At 35.7% G+C, this 26,712-nt stretch overlaps 2 protein-coding genes across 4 annotated transcripts; one reads left to right on the top strand and one right to left on the bottom strand.

The window, feature by feature from the left end:
• Positions 1-10,596: 10,596 nt before the first annotated feature.
• On the bottom strand, positions 10,597-17,203 carry LOC113763638 (ubiquitin domain-containing protein 1-like). 3 transcript variants are annotated; one of them, XM_027307518.1, is made up of 5 exons: positions 17,130-17,203; positions 16,873-16,961; positions 14,245-14,367; positions 11,077-11,196; positions 10,597-10,977 (listed from the first exon to the last, which is right to left on the bottom strand). In XM_027307518.1, the coding sequence occupies exons 2-5, from the start codon at positions 16,904-16,906 to the stop codon at positions 10,913-10,915; spliced, it is 342 nt and encodes a 113-aa protein (XP_027163319.1). In that variant the 5' UTR covers positions 16,907-16,961; positions 17,130-17,203; the 3' UTR covers positions 10,597-10,912. The 3 variants fall into 3 exon arrangements, with proteins under 3 accessions (XP_027163319.1, XP_027163320.1, XP_027163318.1); XM_027307519.1 differs by having other exon boundaries at positions 17,072-17,142; XM_027307517.1 differs by lacking the exon at positions 17,130-17,203 and having other exon boundaries at positions 16,873-17,121.
• A 3,257-nt stretch (positions 17,204-20,460) lies between these two features.
• On the top strand, positions 20,461-26,712 carry LOC113761189 (ER lumen protein-retaining receptor A-like). The gene is made up of 6 exons (XM_027304057.1): positions 20,461-20,686; positions 23,595-23,860; positions 25,358-25,473; positions 26,005-26,078; positions 26,165-26,228; positions 26,310-26,712. The coding sequence occupies exons 1-6, from the start codon at positions 20,596-20,598 to the stop codon at positions 26,344-26,346; spliced, it is 648 nt and encodes a 215-aa protein (XP_027159858.1). The 5' UTR covers positions 20,461-20,595; the 3' UTR covers positions 26,347-26,712.

The following is a 26,712-nucleotide window of genomic DNA, read 5'->3' as shown; positions in this document are numbered from 1 at the left end:
GAAAGGAAAGAAGGAAAGGGGGAAAAACAGGGGAAGCGGCGGAGAAGAAGAAGAAAATGAAAGGAAAGAAAGAAAAGAGAGAAAAAGAAGAAAAGAGAAAAGGGAAATGTTTTTTTTTTTTTGGGTAAACAAAGAACCCCAGTCTTAGGCCTGGGCACGCCTAACTGCCCCTAGTATTTTGAGCATCCGGCGAAAATTCTCGATCCGTTAGCGTGACCACCTGGCGTGGGCACGTCTAACTGCTATAGAGTCCGCAGATCCTGAACGAAAATTTCTTTCCCTCAGGCGTGACCACCTGGCGTGGGCACGTCTAACTGCCACTTTCCTGCCACCAAGCAACAAATCACTAAATGCAACTGACACTTAACAAAAATTCCAAAAACATAAGAAAATTAAAACAAAAGCCTTGGGTTGCCTCCCAAGCAGCGCCTTTCTTTAATGTCTTTGGCTAGACATTGTCCTGTTTATTCATGGAGGATAAAATCGCGTAGCTCGCTTCAGTGCTTCATCTTCTATGTAATCCTGATAGCCCTCGTAAATAGAGTAATTCTTGAACACACGAGCTACGGGCTTCCATGGACTAGTAAATGGCACCAAACAACCAGGTAATGACCTTAAATCTTCATTCACTCCTCCATCACAAGCACTTGCTGGTTTGAGATATTTTGCCATCGTGACTCTTAAATTGTTCCTGTCATGAAACTCAAAATTTTCTGGTATAGTAAAATCAATCTCACTAACAGGAATTAAAGAATAAGAGTCAGGAAAATATTGATTAAGGAATGGAGGAGATGTCACCGCATTTGGAGATTGTTCACTGGATTCATTCACTTGAACCATTTGATGTTGGGGTCTCAATTCTTGTGCTTCAACTTTCTTTTCATCTGCATCTTTAGATTCTTCTTCTTGAGACCCTTGCAGTACCATGTCATTCGTCAGGATAATTGCACTCACATCTTCCTCATGGTCGATAATAGTTTGTGAGGGCAATTCTTCATAAACTGGAGAAATCAATTTGCTCATTTTAGATGCCCATTCACGCCTTCCTTCTTTCATCTCTTCACTCATCTTCTGTGTCTCCTGTTGAAGTTGATGTACCTCCTGTTGAATTTGATATGTCTCCTGTTGAATTAGATATGTGTTAGTAGCTAGTGATTCAACTATTTCTTCAAGAGACATACCTGACATGGATAACGGTTCTTGAAACTCTAGCTGTTGAAAATCTTTTGGCCTTTGTTCATAATTAAAATTGGAATCATCCCACCATCCTTGATCATACCCGTTTGAAATAGGGTCATACCATGTTTGATATTGAGGCGAAAAATTTCCAAAAGTATCTATTGGAGCACTTAGACCATCTTGAAATACATGGCATATGTCGATTGAATGATCTGAGGCAAAATAAGTTTCACAATTTGCAGCAGCCCATTGATCATTAGAAAAAGCACAAGCTTCATAACCCTTTCTAGAAATAAAATCCAGTCTATCACCAAAATACGGAATGTTAGCAGCCATAAACTATATATATATATATATAAATAATAATAATAATAAAAATGAACTCAAAAAGAAACAAATTAATCAGGCACCAGTCCCCGGCAACGGCGCCAAAAATTGACAGGTGCCGAACCTGTGCAATAATAATAAATAAAACCTAACTACCACATAAAGCAGTCAATAATCAATTCGAGTACTGGAGCAGGGACTCTAGGTGTGCAATAGGTTACTTGATTCACCCTGTTCCCGAAGAGTTTGCTTAATCCGATATACTTGAATTAATTATTTAACTGAATTTACTAACTTAGTAGACAGTGGTAAGCAGGGTCGTCTCCTCAGGGGCTGGCGAGAAATTTATTTCTTTTCAAGTCAAGATTAATAGGGGGTTTTGGGATTAAACGACAACTAAATAAATTAAATGCAGAAAATAATTAATTAAAAGAAATAACTAAGAGAAACTCTAGCCAAGGGTATGCTTCAGAAATGGTTCATGCAACTGATCATTGATTCAAAGGTAATTCCAACATTTATTAATAGAGTGGTTATAGTTGTATCGCACGCGCTAAACAACCAACCCTTCCTTAATTTATCGATAGCTAAGGTACGACCGTTAACTATTTCCCTAACCCAAAAACAACCCTAGGTACGACCGTAGGATTTAATTTCTGATTTGCATTAATAATTAGAAAGGCCCAATCCTAATTAACAAACACGCTACGAGGGTTTGTTTAAATTAGATCGTATGTTTCCCTGACATAAACCCAATTACGCCAGTTGCTACTGGGATAGAGATAACGAACAATTACGGATTCAATTACCTCTATTTAGCAAAATAGCCTGTATGAATAATTAATTATTGCGCACTAATCAATCATACACAAGAGCTATAACAGTTAAAAGCAGGAAACATATGAATACCAATAAATGGAGGAAACATTTAAAATAAATTAGATCTCACAGTAATTGTTGAACCAAGTCTTCAGTTGTCCCCTTCACTAGAATTAAGAGGTTAGTCCTCCATTAATGGAGAACAACCATGCGAAAGAGCTATTCGAACCTTACAAAATTGTTCCTGGCCAAATCGGCCAACTAGCCAAAGAAAAAGTCATAAGAACAAAGCAATTGTGCCCTTTTTATTTCTGCCGTGAGAAGAAGATCCGAATTTGTTGCTGGCTGAAGTCTTTATCACGCGGGATCCGGCTCTTTCTCTTCTTTGTATTTCGTTCCTCCCAAATTAGCCAAAGCCCAAATACAAAGGTCCACCACCGTGGCTTTCTCTCAATGGTCCCCACCTAGCAAAGCCAAACGGAAATTCATGCCAAGCCAAGCAGACCTACTAGGAGTCTAATACTTCCCTCTTTTTCCTTTTGGTAGCCACGAAATTGAAGGAATTGATTTTCCTAATTTTTAGCTTTTTGAAACCAAATAGACTTCCTCCTACTGTTCCGTTAATAATCCACGTAGACTTCCTTTTGAATTAGAAAACTCTTGAAAAATCACATCTTTTATCTCTTTTTGCTCCACCTTCCTACAATTAGTACCAAATACCAAATATAAGTAAAATCAATTAATTAAAATAATGTTTGGCTAAAATCTAGGAAAAAATAATTATAAATTTAGCAACAAATTATGGCCTATCAATTTCCCCCACACCTAAACCATGCTTGTCCTCAAGCATGAGAACAACAAATCAAATAATCAAATTCAAACAATGGTATTATTCAAATCTTCTATTGCCAAGATACAATTAAAACACATGTTAAGTATTAGTGGCAATTTTCAAGAAATATCTCTCCAACTAGCTTTCAAGATCAAGGATTCTTTCAATTTATGACTAACTAATCTAAGAATATAAAATATTCAACCAGCATCCATAAGCAAATGGTTCAACTATTAAGCAAAATCTCAACATTAAAATTCAGGGATCAGCGGGTTAACAATTCATTCAAACACTTCCATATTTTTCACTATTAGCACATATATTTTTTTTCTAGAATATCCCCACACATGAATGATGAATTTTTTTTTTTTTTTTTTTTTTAGGGGGAACGCTTAGTTTTTAGCCATTCAAGCGTTTTGACGCGAACTCCGACATTGGCCATATGAAGGAGCCCGGTTACTCAACCATCATCGCTTAAAAACCACATACTCATAGCTATCGTCGCTTTTTGACGCGAAAGTCGACATTTGTGGTGAAGACTTCCGGTTACTAGGCAACGATACTAGTGGAGTATAGCCTAATATTATTCATAAATAAGCACCAAAAATAAAAATAAAATTAAATACCACATAAACCCGCTCCATTTCTTAAATATGGAGAACTAAGATTAATAGCTGAACCAATTTGCACAAAAAATGCTAGACAAATATTTACAATGCTTAGAAGAGTTAACCAAAAAGTGCAAAAGTCACACAATCTCAAATATTCACCAAAGAGATACCCTTAAACTCAACCATGTCATACTTAACACCTTAAAGTGTAAAATCTTAGCAATAGAAAAATTTGAGACATCTAACCATCGTTTATCAGGAATAATCACAAATAAGCACAAAGATAGGCAAAAATTGGTCAAAATTCGACAAAGTCAAACAAAAAAATCCAACAAAAATGCCTACACTTGCACTTTTCAATAAAAAGCCAATATACTACCCCCTCACACCTAAATCTTGCATTGCCCTCAATGAAAGCAAAGAAAGAGCAAAACAGAGATATTGGGGCAACGATACTTCCCTTAAAACGGAGGAGGGCAGAACTGAACTACGGCTGGAGAGGGAAAGGCGGGCGGAAACCCATGTGATAGAGATACTGTGCTAAATTCTGGGCCATCCCACCCATTTGACGCTCCATCCGATCCATTCGAGTGTCCATTTGCTCTTGCCCTTATTTTTTTGGTTTAGTCATTGGAAATCAGAGGGCAAGGTGGAGGCAAGGAAATGGGATTCCAAAGAGGTCAACAAACAGCCAACAAAGCAAATGACAGCTAAATACAGCTTCCAATCACAGACAAGTGCAGAAACGGCCGATGAACACACCCCCAAGAATTAATTAAACCTGTCAGCAGCAAAATTTTCCCCAAATACCACAAATTCAACCCAAAAACTAATTAATTAGACAAACACAGCAAAATTCCCCCAAACTAATTAAACAGGCAACTAGAGTAAAAAATTTCCCCAAATGTCACTGGTTGGGCACAACGTTAACCAAATAATCAACAATCAATCCACAGATATGCCACAGCACCCAAACAAGCACAAATTTTCTGTCCTCAGCTAGCAAATCAAAAATCTGGCCTCAGCTAAGAAATTAAAATCTGGCATTAGCTAATAAAAGCTAGTAATCTGGCCTCAGCTACTTAGAGACAGAAAAATAAAGAAAGAATTCACCGGAGAGGTTTTGGCAACAACAACAGGTACAGTGGAAGAGGCAGAAGCGACGCGTGTGGGGCTCACGCCGGTGGCTAACGCGCACAAGGGCGCTCGGCTGCTGCTGCTGGTACTTGCTAAGCTCGGCTGGTGAAGTCCTTGAGAAGGGGCAAAGGAGGTCGCGCGCCTGCTGGGCTCGGTTGGAGGCACGGCGGCGAGGGTCGCTCGTGTGGGTAGCCGCTGGTGGATGGCGGCTAGTCAGCAGTTGCCGCGGGCTGGAGGTGGCGATGGAGCTGCTGGAGTGGAGCTTGAGCTGCGCGAGGTGGAGGTGCACGTGAGCTGGGGCTAGGCGGCGGCACGCACTGGTGGCTGTCGCGGCTACTCAGGCTGCTCGCTGGCGGAGTGACAAGGGAGAAGGGAGAGCGCGAGTGCGAAAGGAAAGAAGGAGAGGGGGAAAAACATGGGAAGCGGCGGAGAAGAAGAGAAAAGGAAAGGAAAGAAGAAAAGAAGGAAGAAAGAAAAGAAAGAAGAAAAGAAGGAAAAGAAAATAAAATGGTTTTTTTTTTTTTTTTTGATCCTTTAGCGTGACCACTTAGCGTGGGCACGCCTAACTGCTATAGAGTTCGCAGATCCTGAACGAAAATTTCTTTCCCTCAGGCGTGACCACCTGGCGTGGGCACGTCTAACTGCTATAGAGTCCGCAGATCCTGAACGAAAATTTCTTTCCCTCAGGCGTGACCACCTGGCGTGGGCATGTCTAACTGCCACTTTCCTGCCACCAAGCAACAAATCACTAAATGCAACTAACACTTAACAAAAACTCCAAAAACATAAGAAAATTAAAACAAAAGCCTTGGGTTGCCTCCCAAGCAGCGCCTTTCTTTAATGTCTTTGGCTAGACATTGTCCTGTTTATTCATGGAGGATAAAATCGCGTAGCTCGCTTCAGTGCTTCATCTTCTATGTAATCCTGATAGCCCTCGTAAATAGAGTAATTCTTGAACACACGAGCTACGGGCTTCCATGGACTAGTAAATGGCACCAAACAACCAGGTAATGACCTTAAATCTTCATTCACTCCTCCATCACAAGCACTTGCTGGTTTGAGATATTTTGCCATCGTGACTCTTAAATTGTTCCTGTCATGAAACTCAAAATTTTCTGGTATAGTAAAATCAATCTCACTAACAGGAATTAAAGAATAAGAGTCAGGAAAATATTGATTAAGGAATGGAGGAGATGTCACCGCATTTGGAGATTGTTCACTGGATTCATTCACTTGAACCATTTGATGTTGGGGTCTCAATTCTTGTGCTTCAACTTTCTTTTCATCTGCATCTTTAGATTCTTCTTCTTGAGACCCTTGCAGTACCATGTCATTCGTCAGGATAATTGCACTCACATCTTCCTCATGGTCGATAATAGTTTGTGAGGGCAATTCTTCATAAACTGGAGAAATCAATTTGCTCATTTTAGATGCCCATTCACGCCTTCCTTCTTTCATCTCTTCACTCATCTTCTGTGTCTCCTGTTGAAGTTGATGTACCTCCTGTTGAATTTGATATGTCTCCTGTTGAATTAGATATGTGTTAGTAGCTAGTGATTCAACTATTTCTTCAAGAGACATACCTGACATGGATAACGGTTCTTGAAACTCTAGCTGTTGAAAATCTTTTGGCCTTTGTTCATAATTAAAATTGGAATCATCCCACCATCCTTGATCATACCCGTTTGAAATAGGGTCATACCATGTTTGATATTGAGGCGAAAAATTTCCAAAAGTATCTATTGGAGCACTTAGACCATCTTGAAATACATGGCATATGTCGATTGAATGATCTGAGGCAAAATAAGTTTCACAATTTGCAGCAGCCCATTGATCATTAGAAAAAGCACAAGCTTCATAACCCTTTCTAGAAATAAAATCCAGTCTATCACCAAAATACGGAATGTTAGCAGCCATAAACTATATATATATATATATAAATAATAATAATAATAAAAATGAACTCAAAAAGAAACAAATTAATCAGGCACCAGTCCCCGGCAACGGCGCCAAAAATTGACAGGTGCCGAACCTGTGCAATAATAATAAATAAAACCTAACTACCACATAAAGCAGTCAATAATCAATTCGAGTACTGGAGCAGGGACTCTAGGTGTGCAATAGGTTACTTGATTCACCCTGTTCCCGAAGAGTTTGCTTAATCCGATATACTTGAATTAATTATTTAACTGAATTTACTAACTTAGTAGACAGTGGTAAGCAGGGTCGTCTCCTTAGGGACTGGCGAGAAATTTATTTCTTTTCAAGTCAAGATTAATAGGGGGTTTTGGGATTAAACGACAACTAAATAAATTAAATGCAGAAAATAATTAATTAAAAGAAATAACTAAGAGAAACTCTAGCCAAGGGTATGCTTCAGAAATGGTTCATGCAACTGATCATTGATTCAAAGGTAATTCCAACATTTATTAATAGAGTGGTTATAGTTGTATCGCACGCGCTAAACAACCAACCCTTCCTTAATTTATCGATAGCTAAGGTACGACCGTTAACTATTTCCCTAACCCAAAAACAACCCTAGGTACGACCGTAGGATTTAATTTCTGATTTGCATTAATAATTAGAAAGGCCCAATCCTAATTAACAAACACGCTACGAGGGTTTGTTTAAATTAGATCGTATGTTTCCCTGACATAAACCCAATTACGCCAGTTGCTACTGGGATAGAGATAACGAACAATTACGGATTCAATTACCTCTATTTAGCAAAATAGCCTGTATGAATAATTAATTATTGCGCACTAATCAATCATACACAAGAGCTATAACAGTTAAAAGCAGGAAACATATGAATACCAATAAATGGAGGAAACATTTAAAATAAATTAGATCTCACAGTAATTGTTGAACCAAGTCTTCAGTTGTCCCCTTCACTAGAATTAAGAGGTTAGTCCTCCATTAATGGAGAACAACCATGCGAAAGAGCTATTCGAACCTTACAAAATTGTTCCTGGCCAAATCGGCCAACTAGCCAAAGAAAAAGTCATAAGAACAAAGCAATTGTGCCCTTTTTATTTCTGCCGTGAGAAGAAGATCCGAATTTGTTGCTGGCTGAAGTCTTTATCACGCGGGATCCGGCTCTTTCTCTTCTTTGTATTTCGTTCCTCCCAAATTAGCCAAAGCCCAAATACAAAGGTCCACCACCGTGGCTTTCTCTCAATGGTCCCCACCTAGCAAAGCCAAACGGAAATTCATGCCAAGCCAAGCAGACCTACTAGGAGTCTAATACTTCCCTCTTTTTCCTTTTGGTAGCCACGAAATTGAAGGAATTGATTTTCCTAATTTTTAGCTTTTTGAAACCAAATAGACTTCCTCCTACTGTTCCGTTAATAATCCACGTAGACTTCCTTTTGAATTAGAAAACTCTTGAAAAATCACATCTTTTATCTCTTTTTGCTCCACCTTCCTACAATTAGTACCAAATACCAAATATAAGTAAAATCAATTAATTAAAATAATGTTTGGCTAAAATCTAGGAAAAAATAATTATAAATTTAGCAACAAATTATGGCCTATCAACCCTGCAGGACTGTTTAATTGGTCAATTTGATGAGTTTTGGGCTAAAAAGGGGTACATTCTCAGATCAACTAGACAAACAAGGGGACATGGTAAAGTGATTTAGAGTTGAAATGCGAACCAAAATACTTGATACTAATCGTAGTCTTGTGATATAGAGATTTTAAGTTCAAATTTCATTCCCTTTCCCCACTTCTTAAACCCCACCTTTCTCCTACTGAAAAAAAACATTTCAAGATTTGATTCATAAATCTACATTCTCCTTTGGCGCTTCTTAATCGCACCCCTCTTGATAGTAGTCGATTGACGTTCGGCTCATCAAGAGTTTATTCAAAGTTTGATTCATAAATTTAATCAAGTTAAACTCGAATGTAAGTTATAGTTGGTTAATTATCAAATTAGGGTCGAACCTGGCTTAATTAGCATAAGACAAGACCAATGCACGTCGAAAAAATGAATTATGCTGAGCTTTGCTCGATGGTCAAAGAAATCGTACTTAGTAAAATTTTCAAGTTATATAAAAATCAAACCTAATTTTGTATACATTATGTTGGCTTTAACTCAGTCTAGGCATCTCTACATCAAATACGACTATAATGTAGGGAGAGAGGGGGGGGGGGGGGGCGGAAGAAGGTGAAGGATGGTGCATGCATTTGAATTGTAGTTACTCAAGATTGAATGAATTGATCTAGGCTTCTCCAAACGGTAGAATTATATGTGGAGATTTGAGCAAGTTTTCGAGAGCCCATTTCCAAGAACTTGGAATTTAGTGCAGTTTTGCACATCTTTTAAGCATGCAGCTGAATTTGTAGCCAGATTAATCAAATAAAAACAAGCTCAGTGGCGCAGTTTACCAGAGCCACACATATAAGTCTGTGCATGCACACATGGAACACACATGCATATGATACTATCAAAAGATTCTAGCCAATATAAAGACTGTGAGTCTGCAATAGAGTTCATCCCCTTGTGTCCATTGTCCATGGAATTGGGCAAGAAGGGCTTTGGGAAATAAGTCCAATAAGGCAATTGTTTTCTTTTAGGCTCTCGTGGATGGCTGCAAACATACTAGTACCGTCAGACCTATGAAGTTCTAAAGAGGGTATTAGCAAGATTTTAGAACTTAGCATATTATGGGCTCACTTCAAAATTATTTATCTTCTCATGTGTATGGTATGTATCCTATGCATTACAATTCTCTTCTAATACATGACCCTTTTTTTCCATGAAATGTGAAATTTTCTTGAATTTAGTGTGCATCTTAATTGTTTACCCAAGAAATACCTTGCCTTGGGCTATAGTATAATTGATGTCAAAGTGGATTTGATGATGCCACTTCCAAAGAGAGCAGGGTTTGGTAAGGCGAAGTAGCTAACCTGCAGTACCTGAAGCTTCAGCCTAAGTGTGGTAAAAGAAGGAAGAGGGGCAGGAAAAAGCAATCATTCCTGAAAGTTTATGGCCAAGATTTGGCCAAAAAAAAATTGTAAGATCTAGATCTTATCCCGTACCTCATTTTTCACATCATGTTTAAGACCCACAAAATTTTGTTCTATAATTATACGTTGTTGAAAGTGAGTTACGCCGCGTGCATTTTGCACAAAATCGCTCTTGATAACTGTTCGGCCCGTTGTCCGTAAGAGACATACCTAACTAATCCAAAAAGGCAAAACAAGGAAATTCCAAATAAGTATCCTCTCCAACTCTCAATTCCAAGTCAAACACCATAGCTGGACTTTGAGACTAATGCACACATGCTTAACTCCAATAGCAACCAATGGACGCGTTTTTCAACATGCAAAACAATAATAATGCAAGTTGCTGTCATCTACAATCCCTCCACCACAAAAGAAAAGAAAAAACCAACCCCACCAAGGCATTGTCATCCTGCTGCATTTCACACATACACCAAAAACAAACTAAACCATCATGTAATAGAGTAAAACAACACTTCTGGCACGTTTTCTAGGAAACTCCCAACTATTTGAGATGCATTAAGCAAGACTCGACTTTAACTGTTAACCAAAGAAATTCGAGATTATCAACAAACCACAATGCTGATAGAAAGCTTACAGAAAACTTCACAAATACCGAGTAAAATGGCCCCAAGACTTCTACAAGAAGCATAGGAGAACAAACCTTTTTCTATTTTACTATTTTACTAGGACAAAATACCACATCAAGTAAATTCTGAAATGACCAGCTACTTAGCATTTATGTATATTTGCGAATAAACAATTATCAAGCGCAACCACATTAACAAGAAATACCATCCACAATATACAGTAGCTGTTTGTTAGGAGGAGTCTATTGCGCATATTAGAAGGGAAGCATCTTACGAAGAACCTCTATATCTTGAACGAAAATCAAATGCCAAGCAGGATTGATTTTTGGCTGAATTTAGCAAGAAATGAGGATGCAGTAATTTACACGATTTACAGTCTCAGTATGATGTTGTATTAGGCTCTCTCTTTAGCTCTCGCGGATCAAATTGGTTGGTTCACTCAAAACATATCTGGGTAGCTCATATTTTGCACCTGCAACAAAAATCTTAAAGTTAAGTACATCCAATAAAAATTATGTTAATTGAAATATCAGAAACTGGAAAAGAAAGTGAAAACTAAATTGCATCACACCTCTCTCATCATAGCAGATTGTCAAGTCTGGGTTTTGAACGATAATACCAGCACTGTCAATGATTGCTTGTGCTAGGGTTAAATCTGCCTCAGCTGCAGCTCGTAATGCATCCCAGATCTCTGAGAATGCAAAAGGATATTCGTTCAATTTGTAGTTTCATTCTAGAACTTCTAAATGTACCACAGTTGCCAGCAACAATGATGGATAAACCACATATATCATGGCATTCTGATACCAAGCAGTACCAGCAGAACCGCTTTCCCAGCACCCAGCAGGGTGGCAAGGTATCTCAGTAATTTCTTAAACCTGGCACAAATATGAACCTCAATGACACCAAAAGACGAAGTGGAGTGTAGAATATGAAGTGAAACACATGAAGACCTATAAGGTGCAGCATAAATGAAGCCAATCAAAAATCAGGGAACAACTCTATTGTGGTATCTCTCTCTCTCTGTTCTATTCAGTCTTAGCTTAACAATCTAAATTGTGGAAGATTGAGTTTACTTATTTGAATTGTACAGATTCAAATATGAACTCTTCAAAAAATCTGTGATTCATCATAAAAAGATACTGCTTTATGTATAACAGTCATCTGAGATTTCTGGAGAATAGAACTTACTTCCTAAAGAAAATCATGCTTCATCAGATTTAACACAGTATACTACACAAAATTTTTTGAGTGACTGCAAAATTGAGGCTAGTGCAAAAGAAATCCAATAGGATCCTAAAACTAACCCGAAACCTCTTGAGGTGTTTTCAATTTTAGGTAAAAGATGATGCATAAATTCCATCCACATATCTAGAGAATTGAGGCTGGTGCAAGGCTGATGAACGACACTGTCAGGATGGGCTTTCACTAAGATACTCTGCATCTATCCACGGGCACTTAAAAGTGAAACTTCAGCTCATGTTCTTCTCCCAAAGATAAATCTTGTTCTACATCTGTAACCTATTCCACTTAACCATATTGCACTTTCAGGCAATGAATGTACAAAGCGATCATGTGGTTAATGGATTTTACAATGACTTGACAATGCCTGAGACATCTGTGATTTGAGGAGTCCAAAAAGGTCATCCAAACTACATCTTGTATTTGGTTCACAAGGCATAGAAAAAGAGATACCCAGACCTCTATCCAAATATGTATGTGGTTCACAAATCAAAAAAATTCAAGTTACTCAAATTAAAATTATTAACCATTTTGCAGCACCAGGCATATGCTCTCCCTACCTGCAGACCCTTAGTCATGACAAGAGAACTATTAGTACAGCCATGGGAAGCATTTATTCTTTCTAAAATACACCAACATCAACCATAATCACTAGATCATTTAACCGGACCCAATCTCACATACAAAGGGTTGATAAAGGTCTCTTGGGATTATGCTAACAGATCAAAAGTGGTGAGATTGTTGCCTCAGGAAGCAAAGGTGCTGTTTAAACCATGTCATAGAGAAAGATGCAATCAAGGTGCTCAAGAAAGAGCTTGTGGCAGGATGAGAGTGGTGACAAGGATATAAACTGAAATGGTGATAAGGAGAACTTGCAGTGCTGGTCTTGTGAAAGAAGACTGGACACTCGAATGTTGCACAAAGGAAAACATAAATGCAATTCTGTTTTCTATTCCCACCCACAACTTGTCCTGTGAGGTCTAGCAGCAACGACTCCCGAAAATACAATAGTACCATGCAGGGTGAGGTAATCAAACTAGGTATGCAAAGAAAGGATGAGGCAGAGGCTGTGAGGAAAGCCATCCCAATTTATAATTATTGTAACCATTGGAGCCTCACTTATGCAGGTTGAACATAGGAATATAAAAGGTCATGTTCAAATTTTAAGATTATAACAATACAGTGTAAGCACAAGGGACCATTTCATACTCAAATGCACTCCTTCCTACAAGACGTTTCAAACAAAGAACCGCATCCAAAGTTACGATTACCAGGATTAATTTACAAAAGTATTTTGTAAAGAATGCAAAGCAAAACCATTCCACAGCATAGGCATCTGTACAAGCTAAAGCAGAGGAATTGAATCAAATTTATTCATTTCATAAAAGAGAAACTCAATATTTTATGTATCATTAAAAAACAAACCAAGATGTCATGCCATGGCGATCCTAGCATTAAACAAGTGTCTAGCTACAAGCATTGAGTTCACTGATTATATACCACAGAAACCTATAACTAAAGACTTGATTTAATTTCAAAAACTCTGCGATCCCAATTAAGCATCTATTGCATATGACTCCAAAAATAATTTTGAATAGTAGATGTTGCCGATGAAGGGAAATCAAAGCTGGAAAATCAATTTATAGCTTTTCACTTCAAGTGATATAAAGAAAATGGATATGTAGTCATTCCGAAATACTCACATTCTGTATCTCAATATGTTTATAACATGTTTTGAAAGTCAAGGTACCTCTGAATAATTGGGTTTCCTCTTTCTTTCTTTCTTTTTTTTTTTTGGGGGGGGGGGGGGGTGGGGTTTGTGGTTCGGGTGAGGCCAAGACAAACATGTGAGACAGGCTGAGTTTCATTTTAGACTTAGATTGAGCTGCTTTTCAAAAATTACCCCCTTTATAGCAAAAAGAACGAATGTGAGGGTGTCCTATTAGTTAGCTTGCTCTTCTTACTTTTGTACATTTCCACATTCATTTTTCGGCAAAGTTTCTTTTTTATAACAACTATATTCAAACTCTAAGTATGAAACTGGGGAGCTTCTTGAAGCTATACAGTACCTTCATAGAGAAGAGAGGTCAAACAAGCAAAATAAATAATGGACAGGCAGCATATTAAAATAAAAGCCATATCTGATTTATACAAAACAAAACAGATATATAATAGCCTAAACTCCAAGAAATGGAAATTGGAATGTTGATAACAAATGAATATTTGTAAAGGTAATGCTTTTACTACAGACATTAGAGAAAATGTTTCTTTTTGGGGTTACTCTTTTGGCAAAACTAACATGATCGTGTTCCTATATCGCTTAGGAGATTAAGTTTCAGAAGACTCTAAATGGACAAATCTATGGGATACGCTGCTCAATTCAGTTTTGCATATAGTTTTATACTGGATACTTCAAATTATCTTGTGACAAATTTAACAAATGAAGGCGGCTAAAAATAATAGTAAAAAAGTAAAACTGAACGATTGAAAAGACAACCTTTGCGACCACCGTAATGAGGAGCAGTATCCCAGAACTCATCACGCATCTGTACAAGCTGAGCCCTAGTTATTGGTTCTGAATGCTTCCAAGGCTTTGGCTTTCGTATCTTTTTAACAGGTTCTGCAAAATATTTACATGTAATGAGTTCAAAAAATAGCAATGTTCAAGCACAACAGAACTGGCAAATTTTATTTATTAAAACGTGCAAGGACATGTCTTATCTCCACTAGTCAAGATAGAGAAAACATACACTTAAATTAACTATCTACATCTACGAAGCCACAAAACTAGGAAGAATTGAATGACTTGATTCCCAAAACTTAATGTAGTCTGGCATGTCAATAAGATTGTACCTTTTACAATCCTACCCCCTGTGGTTCAGTATCTCTTCCAACATATTCATAAAGAACATTCCTGAAATCTACCTATTTTAAAGCCACAAGGCTCTCTCCATACAATTCTTTCCACTCATATGATGTTGAAAATTTAGAAAGGTATTTTTGATAAGTTTTATTGGCAACTTGCACAGCTTTCCGCTCTTTCACTTTCTACAACAGTATAATGCTTCTGTAGCACTCATGTTGTCAGAATTTCGTCTTTTCATTCTTCTGTTCAGCAATAGAATATTTACTAAATTTTAAATGGCCTACAAATATCTAGCAGACAGCAATACTACAGCTTCTAAAACTACACTCTGAAGAATGTAAGATTAAACATCCTATGGAAAGAATGGCAAAATTAGTACAAATTTCAGGAAGAGAGCAGGACAATCGAAATAAAGCTAAAGAGCTTCAGAGAAAACAGACCTGACACAGTGTTTATAGAATAAGAGAGGAAAGGTGTTACTCACAGACATAAGAACCATTTGGAGTTTACCTAACTTAGATTCATGCTTTCTAAGCTTGAATTCATTTAAATTAATGAAAAATAATTAAGGAGTAAAATCATGGTACAACCTGACACATATTTTAAGAAAAGACACTACAGTATATTGCCCAATAAAAAGACTGCATTGATACAAACTAAACATAAGGCTTGTTATGCAGTGGGAGCAAGATAAATATAGGATACTTAACAAAGGTCACTCCAATCCAAACAGAACACTTAACCACAGAACACATGATCATGATATCATCATGCGACAGTTCAGGTGCAAATGACATTTTTAATCATCTAAGTTTCCACGCCTCCTAAGAAAGATAATATGATACAATAGGTGTGAAAATAACAGTACCAATAACTATATAAGAACCAGGAAAAGGCTAAAATAGTATGACAGCTGAAATGCAGCGTCATGCTTTCTTAAAGAGGTCTATCAGTTGATTGATAAGAATCAAGAAAGACAGGCTAATAATTATTATCCGGAACAACAGCAGGTAAAAGCTTTGGGTAATAGCAGTGGATGCCTATGACAAATACAGCAGCTTTAGGCAACACTTTTCCGCATAACAGGCTTTATATCCCTGTACAAAGCAGTCTATCCATTCCATCTAAATCATCTTATTTTTTTTGAAATTCTCAGGATACGCTAACATGACATATTACTATTCCCAAAAAGGTGTGATTTGAAGGATATTCTGTTTCTATTTGATCATAGGACGTCTTAAGATTAAATCATTGTCCAGGAAAAAAGTATTTTCCCAATATTCTCTAATTTTGTTAGACAATGTAGAAATACTAATAAATGCTATATTATTCTCCTTTAACTTAAGAATCTTCATTTTCATATGCAAAAGCTCAAGTGTCTTTTTCTTTATGAAAAGCAATACCATATTCCAGACCACCTATTGGTATGTTCTCCACCTTCATAAAAAGAAATATTCAAGAGATTGTGCTAGTGGAAAGGTATCTGAAGTTCTTGGATAAAGATATGTGTATTTTATATTGTCCCTGCATATAAAGATGGTTACTTCGGTAGTAAAAACATGAATTTTCAAGTCATTCAACTATTAGCTCTTTTCATAGCTAAATTGTCAAGGCCTTCAACTAAAATCCTAAAATACCACATAGTTTTTCAAATTTTTCCCAACCAAGAAAAAGGGAAAAGCACAAGAAAAAGAAACTGATATTTCATACAATCAAGAATGAAATCCATGAACATCCGTAAAAAAAAAAAAAAAAAAAGAATCTGATTCAAGTACATGAAGTAGATTACCACACAGGAAAAGCTCAAGTCCCCAAAAGAATTCTTGATATCTAGCGTACTGAAATGCCAAGCCCAAAACAACAAATTACATTCAAAAAGAAATGAAAAGAAAAGAGTGCAGCTATATAGGCAAACGCACTATCTTACCAGAAAACCATCATGGTAAATTGGTAATAATTAGGAACCACGTACATTTCAACTGAAGCATACGAAAAATTCCAAAACCCCACGATAGAAAACAGAACCAACTCACAAAATCAATCAAGAACTTCCAAGAAAGCACCACTAATTAAGTCTAACTTCAAAATAAACAGAAAGAGAAAAAGTCAACTTCAAGAAAGTCCCAGAACCCAAAATCATCCAAAACAGCTACCAGATATTCAATCAGATAATAACTCAAATGGGTTATCAAGAAATCATCTAAACAAACAAACAAGCCACGAATTACTGGATAGAAAAGCAAAAGCAAAAGCAAAAACCTTCTTTTTTGGCACGCGATCCAGCGCACCCCATGATTTAGAGTTGATCTTTCTCCCCACGATATAGAACCTCTATATCTACAGATATGCTGGAAAGACAGAGAGAAAAAGGGTTGCAGTGAAATTTGGATTATGTTCTAGTATTTTCAAGAAAGAAGGTGATTTTGCGTGCTCACAACTCTAGCTATTTATATCCTACCTATGTACCATGTGTATTTTACTGTATTTTGTACAGCAACGGAAGGAGAAGCTAGTACCTTTTCTAGAGGTGATGAGAAAGAGAGAGAGACTGAGAGAGAGGGACACACAGTCCACCTGCTTTCAACCCTTTCTGGCCCTCTGCTATATTTTTGCCTTGTGCTACTGAACGCTAGTTCGTTGCACTGGCCCTACTTGGATTGTACATTAATTATTTGGAAATGTATTATTAAGATGAACATTTTCCCCTTGTGATGTACATTAGGTAAGATTAGATGGTTGAAAGATAAAAATATTGATTAAGAAATGTATTTATAATAAAATGATTTTAACATATAGGAGTAGTAGGTAGAAAGATAGTTGAAAAATGAAAAAAAAATGATTGAAAAATATTTTTATAATGTGATTTTTTTGACAAATTTTGTTAGTATTAGAAGATGAGATTCTTGAAATTGACCATAAAGATTCACTTTTAGGAAGAGTAAAATGCTGGATCAAATATAATAAATAATAATTGAGTTTCAAATTTTGGACCAAACAGGGTCCAAGAAAAATTAGAGGCATTCTTTTTTTTTTTTGAGGAAAATTAGAGATATCCTTGAGTTTACAAAAGGAAAATAATGAATAGATTGGAGAGGCTAACATGGCATGGGGCAAATGGAGGAGGTTAAAGGATTTCTAATATTTTCTTTGGTAGAAATTTTCTTCTTCTTCTTCTTCCTCCATTGATTAGACCATCTGGACTAGCAAGAAACCACAAAAAATATTGGATTGTATTTTTCTGTATTTTTTGTACTGGATTGTATTTTTCTGGATTTTTTTGTAGAAAAATTACTGTAGCGATTTGATATATGTGAGTTAAAAAGGTGATTGAAAAATGTGTTCACGGAAAACGTAATAATTTTTTTTTAAAAAAAATGGCAATCCAAACACCCGTTCCTCATTTTTTTTGGAGAATGGTGTTACTAAACCTTCAATTTGACTTCAATGTTTTTGGTAGCAGATGCAAAATGAGCATGTAAATTTTATTAAAGAGTGGTTAGGATCAACTATGTGTTGCTCATATTGACGATGGTTTATTATCAAAGATGAACTTTTGGAGGAGTTGAGACAAGGGCTATTTCTAATTATGAAGGAATCAATCTTAAAACTTTTATTGATCTCAATCTTGAGTTGAATATAGGCATGTTTCGTAGGTTAGTCTTTTGTGACAATTCGATGATAAAAGAGTATGCAAAGGAAATGATTGTAACCAAAGAAAAGAAAAGGGTCATGACCTCGTCAAATCATACTACTATGTAGTAAGTTCACAACTTGAGAATTAAGGTTCATTTTTCTCCAATAATAAATTTTGAAGATGTATGTACAAGGGTCTCGTGGTGAAGTAATATTATCGTCCTTTTTAGTTAGGATTATAGAAAGGAAAAAGAATCAATTGAATACGTAGTTATAAAGTTGTAATAGACAGTGAATTATTATAGATATTTTTACTGTAGCACTTTTTGTGATGTGATGTATGTGAGATAAAAAGGTAATTGGAAAGGTAAAAAGATGTATTGAAAATTATAATGATGATGTAAGCAAATAAATTTGAGAAAATAAAGCCCAATCCAAACAATCACAGTCTATACTTGAGACAATAATTGACCACATAATTTGCACGAAGAAATTTAAATAAAACTATCAAGTTTGATTCTTATCAAGTTTTAGGAAGGCATTCCAGGGTAGGGAAACTCAACAATAGAAATACCTACTTAAGAGTTATCCAAACACAACATATAAGCCGTAAAAGCCCTTGTCTTGTGTCCCGTCAATTTCTTAGCAACTTGCATGGACAAAAATGTGCTCCGTGGAGAAAACGGAAACTTAGCAAGTGGTATCTCAAGACCGCTGGCCAACACAAGTTGACTCAGTTTGTAAGAATTGATCACTTTCTCGCAAGAAATTATATGTTTGAATTCTACTATTAATGTGAGAGTTATGAGGATTTGCCTAATATTTAATTCAAATCGAGATAAATTTCCTTCAAATAACCTTCTTATTATTAGACGATGAGGTATAACATAAGAATATTTAAAAATTGCATGATTTTAGAGGTCAAGTCTCAATTATACATAATAATATCCATAATTATTTATTTTATTTCAAAAGTTTTCTTGTCAAAGACATATGTACAAGAAAGTGATTTTCTCGTTTCTTTGCCTCACTTTCCTTTAGTTCACATTTTCACGTACTTTTTTATACAGTCTTACCATCAAACAAATTTTTTAAACACATATATTTGTTTTTAAACACGTATATTTATTTGGACACATGTAGATACCATGATATCTTCAAATTGTCACCCCACACACATTAGTTTGGACATGTGTGAATTTTTTTTCGATAAGTCTCTTTTACAATGACAATTTATACTTTAATATATATGAATGAACGCTTGCAATATATATAAATTCGGAGATAAAATCCAAATAAAAATGATGTAACATACACTAAAACCTGTTAATATATGTACTTTCAATATATATATATATGAAAGATTTATCATGTTTATGTTTAATGATAATTGTAAACGTCTTCTTACTAGTCCCGTTGGCTCAATGCTGTCTTGTTTGGAAAGTCATTTTCCCCCAAAAATTTTTGACCTTTTCCATATATATATATTTATCAAACACCTTTTTACCTTACATATATCAAATTGCTACAGTACATTTTTTTACAAAAACTCAAGAAAATAGTAATCCAAAGGAACCTAAATTTGTTTTTGAAATCCGTAAAAGAGCTTTGTACTTGTACACCCCTGTTAGGAGTAAATTAACAAGTAGAAATGATTAATCACTGACTCGTACTGGCCTTTATTTATATAGAAGGGAAATTTTTTTTTTTAAAGTCTCTTTCTTTTGATTATACAAATACCACCATTTCCATTTAGTTTTACTTTTTTTTTTTGGATGAATAATTTTTACTTTTTCTTGAGAAGAAAGTAAGACTGATAACGATAAGATGATGTGACATACCGAATGATTAGAAATTAAATAAATTAAAAACTCCAAAAATTGATAGTCAGATTTTAGAATCATAAAAAGTCAATAGCGCAACTTTTAGCACCACAATTTATTGATTTGTTTGTATAAAATAATAAAGGAATTATTACTTGATATTTGGAAAAAAATAAAAAAAAATAGAACTGAATAGATTATTAGAAGCATCTTCAAAGAAAAAAAAGAATTAATTCCCCCAAAACCATTTTTTGGAGAAAAAATTATATTATGCCATAACGTGGCCTAAGTCATCCACGCAACACCGAACAGCCTCTGCCACGTCATTACACTGCCCCCCCCCCGCTCCCTCAACTCCCAAAAAAAAAAGGAAAAATTAAAACCAACACACACTCACATACTTCTCATTCATTCCTTTGCGTTCTTCCGACGTTTAAAACCCATCTCTCTCTGTCCCTCTCATTCACTTTCTCTCACTAAACTCTGGAATTTACCACTCCTCTGCCTAAAATCTCAGGGTGCAAAGATGAATATATTCAGATTAGCTGGTGATATGACGCATTTGATGAGTATTTTAGTACTTCTTCTCAAAATTTACGCCACGAAATCATGCTCAGGTCCGGCTATTTTGCCCCATTTTTTTCGCTTTTATTTGACTAATTCTGTGTTTTTGGTGCGAAGAGCTTAAATTTACGTTTTTAATTTTTGAGCACGTTTTGTTTCAGATTTTTGTCAGTGGAACTAATTGTTTTTAGGTTTCAGGAATTATTTAAATTTATTTTAAGCTAGCATTAGTGTCTGGAATAGAGTTATCTCGGGTTTATGCTAGTAATTACTGTATTCATCTAATTGGAGTAATTTAATAATGTAAAAAAAGGCGAAAGAAAAGAAAAGAAAAAGGCATGGTATAATTGGATGGAGATACGAAGATGTTAGAAGTGAGTATTGTAGATGTAGATTATGCATTCCGAGTTACTTGAACAATTTGGGATTAACTTTACTGTTAGTATTTCAGGCTGTGGTTTATTTTTGTTACTTGCTTGCAATTTTCCCAAAATTAGGTCCTCGTTTGGAAGGTGAGAAGGAAAATAAAACAGGCAGGAGTTAAGTTAAGTTTGCATACATAAAATGATGTTGTGCACTGGGTGTATCATTTGATAGTTGATGTCTGAGTGGTTGAGTTTGTTGGACTGAGTTATTTAGGATGGAAATGTTTGCCTCCTTCATATGTTTGGCAGGTTTTATGTAGCCGTGTAGGTATATGTAGAGGTTTTACATCCATATGTAACTTTACAGCATGATTTGATATTACTATTAGATTGATTAGGGCTTTGCTCCTGTGTGAATGAGTTGATCCTATATATGTAAGCAACAAACTCTTTGAGATCTTTCTTTTGTTCTTTTTTTTTTCTTTAGCTGATGAAACTACGCTGAGATGCTTATGAAGTCTACCCTTAGATAAACATTTCAAAATATTAGTTGTGCTTATAAGCTTTTAGCAAAGTAGTGTTTTCAGTGTTTAACATTTTTTTTATTCAATCCCAGTAGATCAAAGAAATGTACAACATACAAGATCTGAACAAGGTTATACCCATGTTTGGGACTATGATAATATATATCTCTCTGTCTCTCTCTCTCTCTCTCTAAAGTTGATTTGGCCAGTTAGATCTCGCTTAGTTATTTTTCTAAGAATGAAGTAGATGCACATGAAATGTGTTTTGATGGATTCTGCGTTTGGCATTAGCTATTGGTCTGACTGTCAGCCTGCATATAATTGGGCATGTCCAGGGGTGCAAATAGAAATGATGCAGTTTCATTTGATTGAGAATTGGAAGAATACTCAGAAAAGTTGAAGAATGGTTCACTTAAACAAATTGTACATAAATTAACTAGTATAGGGTACATAACTGATTGGGGAAAATATATATTGAAAAGCAAGTGGGTTGATAACGATCTCAAAGATTTACATCATCTTTCTATCAGAGTCAAGGAAGATAAATTAGCTAATATTCCCTAGGATTCTGCATTTTGTAATCTCCTTTTTGTCCAAGAAGAATTCTTGTCAAGCTTGTGGGAATTATGCAACATGACATGCTGAGGAATGACCGCACTAACCCGGGGTTTCCTGATGAAGTTTCCTGCTTGAGTATAAACTGCATGTCATAAATTTTTTCCTTTTGTTTAGAACATCAAAATTGGGACAATCTTCTTTTGCTTTTAAGAGGACTGGTGGATCTTCATTGGAAAATCTTGAATTCTGCTTTTGAACTTGCTGCTTGCTTTATGCTGCCCACACATGCAAATGTTCTGTTTGAAATTTTGGTTTTGTGTTTAATTATTGATTTTCTTAGATGTAGGGAAAATATGAGGGAGCAATTACTATACAGTAAATTGGAAAGATCAGAAGCAATAGCTGTAGTAAAAAATGCTGGAAAATACATACTGGAATGAAATATTTGCTATATGCTCAGAGAAAAGTATATAATTACTCCAAACCCAAACAAGAAGTCCTCAAAGCTTTTTTTAATAAACTTTATGTTTTGCAGTCCATCCAGCTGCTGTAGAGATGATTTGTATTGCATTTTTGATCAATTGTCAAAAAAAAAAAGGTGATACAACAATTCCTAGTGGAACAAAAAGTTAAAATAACTTTGCTGGATTGTGATTCTCTATCAGAAGTTTGATTTGATACAAGATGTTTGTTATTTGGATGTTTGGTACAAGCTGCTTGCTAATGAAGAATGTAGGAAAATTATTTCATTCTTTTCTTTGGGTGAAAGGAAGGTGGGTGAGGAGCTGCCATTTTGATATTCATCATCATGTCAAGATTGTTGAGAAGTGGCCGTTGTGTATTCTATGTTTCCAGTGATGCTTGAATAGTTAGCTTTTCCAAATAAGTATTTTTGCAACCGTCTGTAGCTCAGTGAAGCTGATTTATCCTTGGTTCTGACTGCAAATGTATGAGACTCAGACTAATGTGTATAAGATTCTCTGAGGTATTAATGGGGTATTTGACTTGTTGTGTTAGACAAGATTTTAAGTGCAATGCTTTACATTCCAGCAATTCTATTATGACTTTTTTTGGGTAGTATCTCATTGGATGAGTTGAATGTGAGTAAAACTGTATGAATTCCTTGTTGATTATAAATTCGTCTGTTTGTCTTGGAAAATGACTGCGTGTGTGCCGGGGGGACTTCGACTGGTATTGTTTTCCTTATCCGTGGGACTGAGAATTTACATTTCTGCTCATGGTCCTAGTTTAACTCGCGGTGTTTCATTAGTCATGCATGTGGAAATTGGATGTTTTGCTTTTATCTTTAGGAGGGATTGCTGATAGGATCCAGTTTGGTAGTTTGAGTTTACAGATTGAGTGATGAGCTCATCATCGAGCTGAACAACTATTTGATTTTAGTGTTTGAGTAGACTGCTACTTTTTTTGCATCTATCTTCAGAGATATGTGTCTAGTGACATTTGTTGGATTTAAAAAAGCTGGAAGAATCTGAATTTGTTGATAATTTATTTAGGGATTTCATTGAAGACACAGGAGCTGTATGCGGTTGTCTTTTTGGCTCGGTACTTGGATCTGCTTACTGATTTCTTCTCTTTGTACAATACCGTGATGAAAGTGGTGTTTATTGTGAGCTCTCTGGCAATTGTGTGGTGTATGCGGTATCACCGAGCTGTGAGGCGCACATATGATCGTGAACTGGACACATTTCGCCATTACTTTCTTATTCTGGGTAGCTTTGTCTTGGCTCTCATTTTTCATGAGAAATTCACAGTTCGGGAGGTAAACTTCTTGTTTTGCAGTTGTTTTGTTCGATTTATTTGTGTCTATATATTTTGTCTGAAAGTTTTGAAAGCCATTCATGATTACCAAATAGTTTGTCTAGATTGTAACAGGAATTAATTATGTGAGTGGTAATGTTGTGACTTGCAAAACTCTAGAACTTAGCTTGCCACCTCTGGCTGAGTATCAGATTAGCCTTTATCTATTAAAAGAACTTCCGAATTTGGTGTAGTGATTAGAGTGATTTATGATATTTGAAGGCTGAAATTTTCTTCTGTTTGTGAAAACTTCAACCTTAAGCATAATTACATTCAATGTGATAATTGAGATTGTAATTTTAGTTTTCCTTTGAGATTGTACCTTAGTTATTAACTTCTAGGGACTATTGTGCTTAGTTTAGTACTTATTGATTTTTAGACCCACAGTGAAGGCAAAGGAAAGGAAGAGAAAATGTGCTGGAATGGAGCACAAGGATTTCTTTCTCAATTTCTCTTTGGACTAACAACTTTTGACTGCGGTTGAAATTTGGCATAATGGAAAGCTTTTGATGTCTAAATGTAGATATTTATTTCTTATTTTTGCTTGCAATTAGTTTTTTCTTCTTGATTTTCTTTGGTAACAGGAGAACGATTTTCTCATATTTCGTTTGCTTTTCCTCCCAAAACACTAAGCTGCAAATAGGTCCGGAATGTTCTTGAAATAAATGTAGTAAGATGATTGAAAAACTTGTTTCTCAAATGCCAATGTTTATCAGAAGAAAAAATGTGCTCAAGTCGAGGAATATAATTGCCTTCACATTTTTCTCTTCACTCTAATTTATGGCTTTTGACAGAGGTTGATATTTGACGTAATTGAGAGTTGTTGATGTCTAAGTGTAGATTTTTATTTCTTATTTTTGCTTACAATTAATTTTTCTTATTGTTTTTCTTTAGAAACAAGAAAACGAGTTTCTCAAAATTCATTCTCTTTTCCTCTTTTTAATGTTAAGTTGTAAATAGGGCCTGAATGTTCTTGAACTAAGATTTAGTAAGCTGATTAAACAACTTTTTGGTCAACTCCAACATTTATCATTACTTGTACAATTTTTGCATCTGGTTAGAAAATGAACTATATAGATCAAATTTAAGAAATGTGATCTTTGAATCTTATGTGATTTTTCTGCCTGAAGATATTTCTGGATCTTTTATTCTTTAAAGGACAAATAAGATGAGGCAAAGACAACCTGAGGCTCTCTTTTTACTCCATCTGTCATGTGGAAAATTAGTTGACACTATACTAATCCATGGAATCAAGAATTATATCATTGCTTGCTCTTATGTCCTGACATGTATTCTAGTGCTTCTTGCATCTATTATCTAAAGCTTATGCACAAGTTGGTTCCACACAATTTTCACTCACACCAATTTATTTCTGAAGTTGTCATCAATATTTATTTTTCTGTTCACAGATCTAATTACCCCACTTGTTTTGCTCATTACATTTCTGATATCATTGCAGATATTTTGGGCATTTTCAATATACTTGGAGGCTGTTGCAATTCTTCCCCAGTTGGTTCTATTGCAAAGAAGTGGGAATGTGGACAATCTGACTGGACAATATGTCTTCTTTCTTGGGTATTTTAGACTTTCCTTTTGTTTGACTACTTCTCAGAAATACGACTTAGTTAACTTTACTTGGTTTGGAATGTGACTTTGGGGACTGTCTAATATCTTTCCAAACTTTTTATTGATTGTTTACGTTGTCTTGAATTAATTTTTCCTTGATCATTTTGGACTTTTTTAATCTACCAAAAGTTGAAATTCTTTTTTTTTTTTTTTCTGTCTGATGGTAAGTTGTATTTTCCTTGGACCTAAAACCTGAATGTATCTCCCTTGCACTGAATTTTCATGAGGAGGCATTCACTAATCATAGCATAAGCAGAAGCATGAGTAGTTGTCTTTATGAATCTAGTTTCATGCAACATCCACAATAATGTTGAAACAATTTCAGCTTTAGAGATATGCCCCGATACGCAATGGTGCTTATGCAGGATGGTTGCAATAGTACCTCTACCGAGACATAGTTGCAATATACTTGTCTAAAAAGTTGATGGATATCTTGGATTCACTCTGCTTAGCCTTTGTTTGTTTGTTATATGATTACAGGGCTTATCGCGGGTTCTACATCTTGAACTGGATTTACCGCTATTTCACAGAGGCACATTTCGGTCGATGGATAGGTAAGAGTTTTGACAGTGGGGTGTATTATTCTAACATTTAACCTTAGTTTATAACATTTTACCCTAAACGTTTTACTTTTTCTCAGCTTCCATCTCTGGTCTCGTCCAAACAGCGCTTTATGCAGATTTCTTCTATTACTACTTTCTCAGGTAACTAGATCTAAACTTAGTAATGATGGATCGTTCTGGTTCTGTAATGTACAAAAACTAACCCAGAAATTGGTTTTGCAGCTGGAAAAACAACGCCAAGCTTAAGTTGCCAGCATAAATACAAGCTTGCTCATAATTGATACTTCTTCTGCTATAATCACTAAAAGTTTGCTGCTGACAGAACTTGCCTACAAGATAAAACTTGTTATCAGATGGAATTATCTTGTTTGCAAAGTCAAATTGATTTGACAGTGTTAGATGACGAATCTACTAGCTTAGCTCATACCATCTTTCTGATTAGTTGAAATACCCCTGTTCATATCAAAGGGAATGTTTTAAAAGTTTGTTTACATTCCCATATAACGTAGAGCTGATTGTAGAAGTTCAGAATCAAAGGTGGATAATTTTTTTTCTCTGCTCCTGCAAAATACTGATTCTTATTGCCACAGTTTCGACGATGAACGAGCCTTTAGACTAATCTTCA

Source organism: Coffea eugenioides, chromosome 2 (assembly GCF_003713205.1).
Source record: "Coffea eugenioides isolate CCC68of chromosome 2, Ceug_1.0, whole genome shotgun sequence".
Taxonomy (NCBI): Eukaryota; Viridiplantae; Streptophyta; class Magnoliopsida; order Gentianales; family Rubiaceae; genus Coffea; species Coffea eugenioides.
This window is presented reverse-complemented; position numbering and strand designations above follow the sequence as displayed.

What these genes read in the sequence shown, in the direction of transcription:
- LOC113763638 (XM_027307518.1), bottom strand. Translation starts at nt 16,906, where the DNA reads ATGGGGTGCGCTGGATCGCGTGCCAAAAAAGAAG. An exon ending in TCATTACGGTGGTCGCAAAG is followed by an intron (nt 11,197 to 14,244) that starts GTTGTCTTTTCA and finishes TTGCATTCTCAG; the next exon opens with AGATCTGGGATGCATTACGA. An exon ending in AATCTGCTATGATGAGAGAG is followed by an intron (nt 10,978 to 11,076) that starts GTGTGATGCAAT and finishes TTTTTGTTGCAG; the next exon opens with GTGCAAAATATGAGCTACCC.
- LOC113761189 (XM_027304057.1), top strand. Translation starts at nt 20,596, where the DNA reads ATGAATATATTCAGATTAGCTGGTGATATGACGCATTTGATGAGTATT. An exon ending in CAATATGTCTTCTTTCTTGG is followed by an intron (nt 25,474 to 26,004) that starts GTATTTTAGACT and finishes ATATGATTACAG; the next exon opens with GGCTTATCGCGGGTTCTACA. An exon ending in ACATTTCGGTCGATGGATAG is followed by an intron (nt 26,079 to 26,164) that starts GTAAGAGTTTTG and finishes ACTTTTTCTCAG; the next exon opens with CTTCCATCTCTGGTCTCGTC.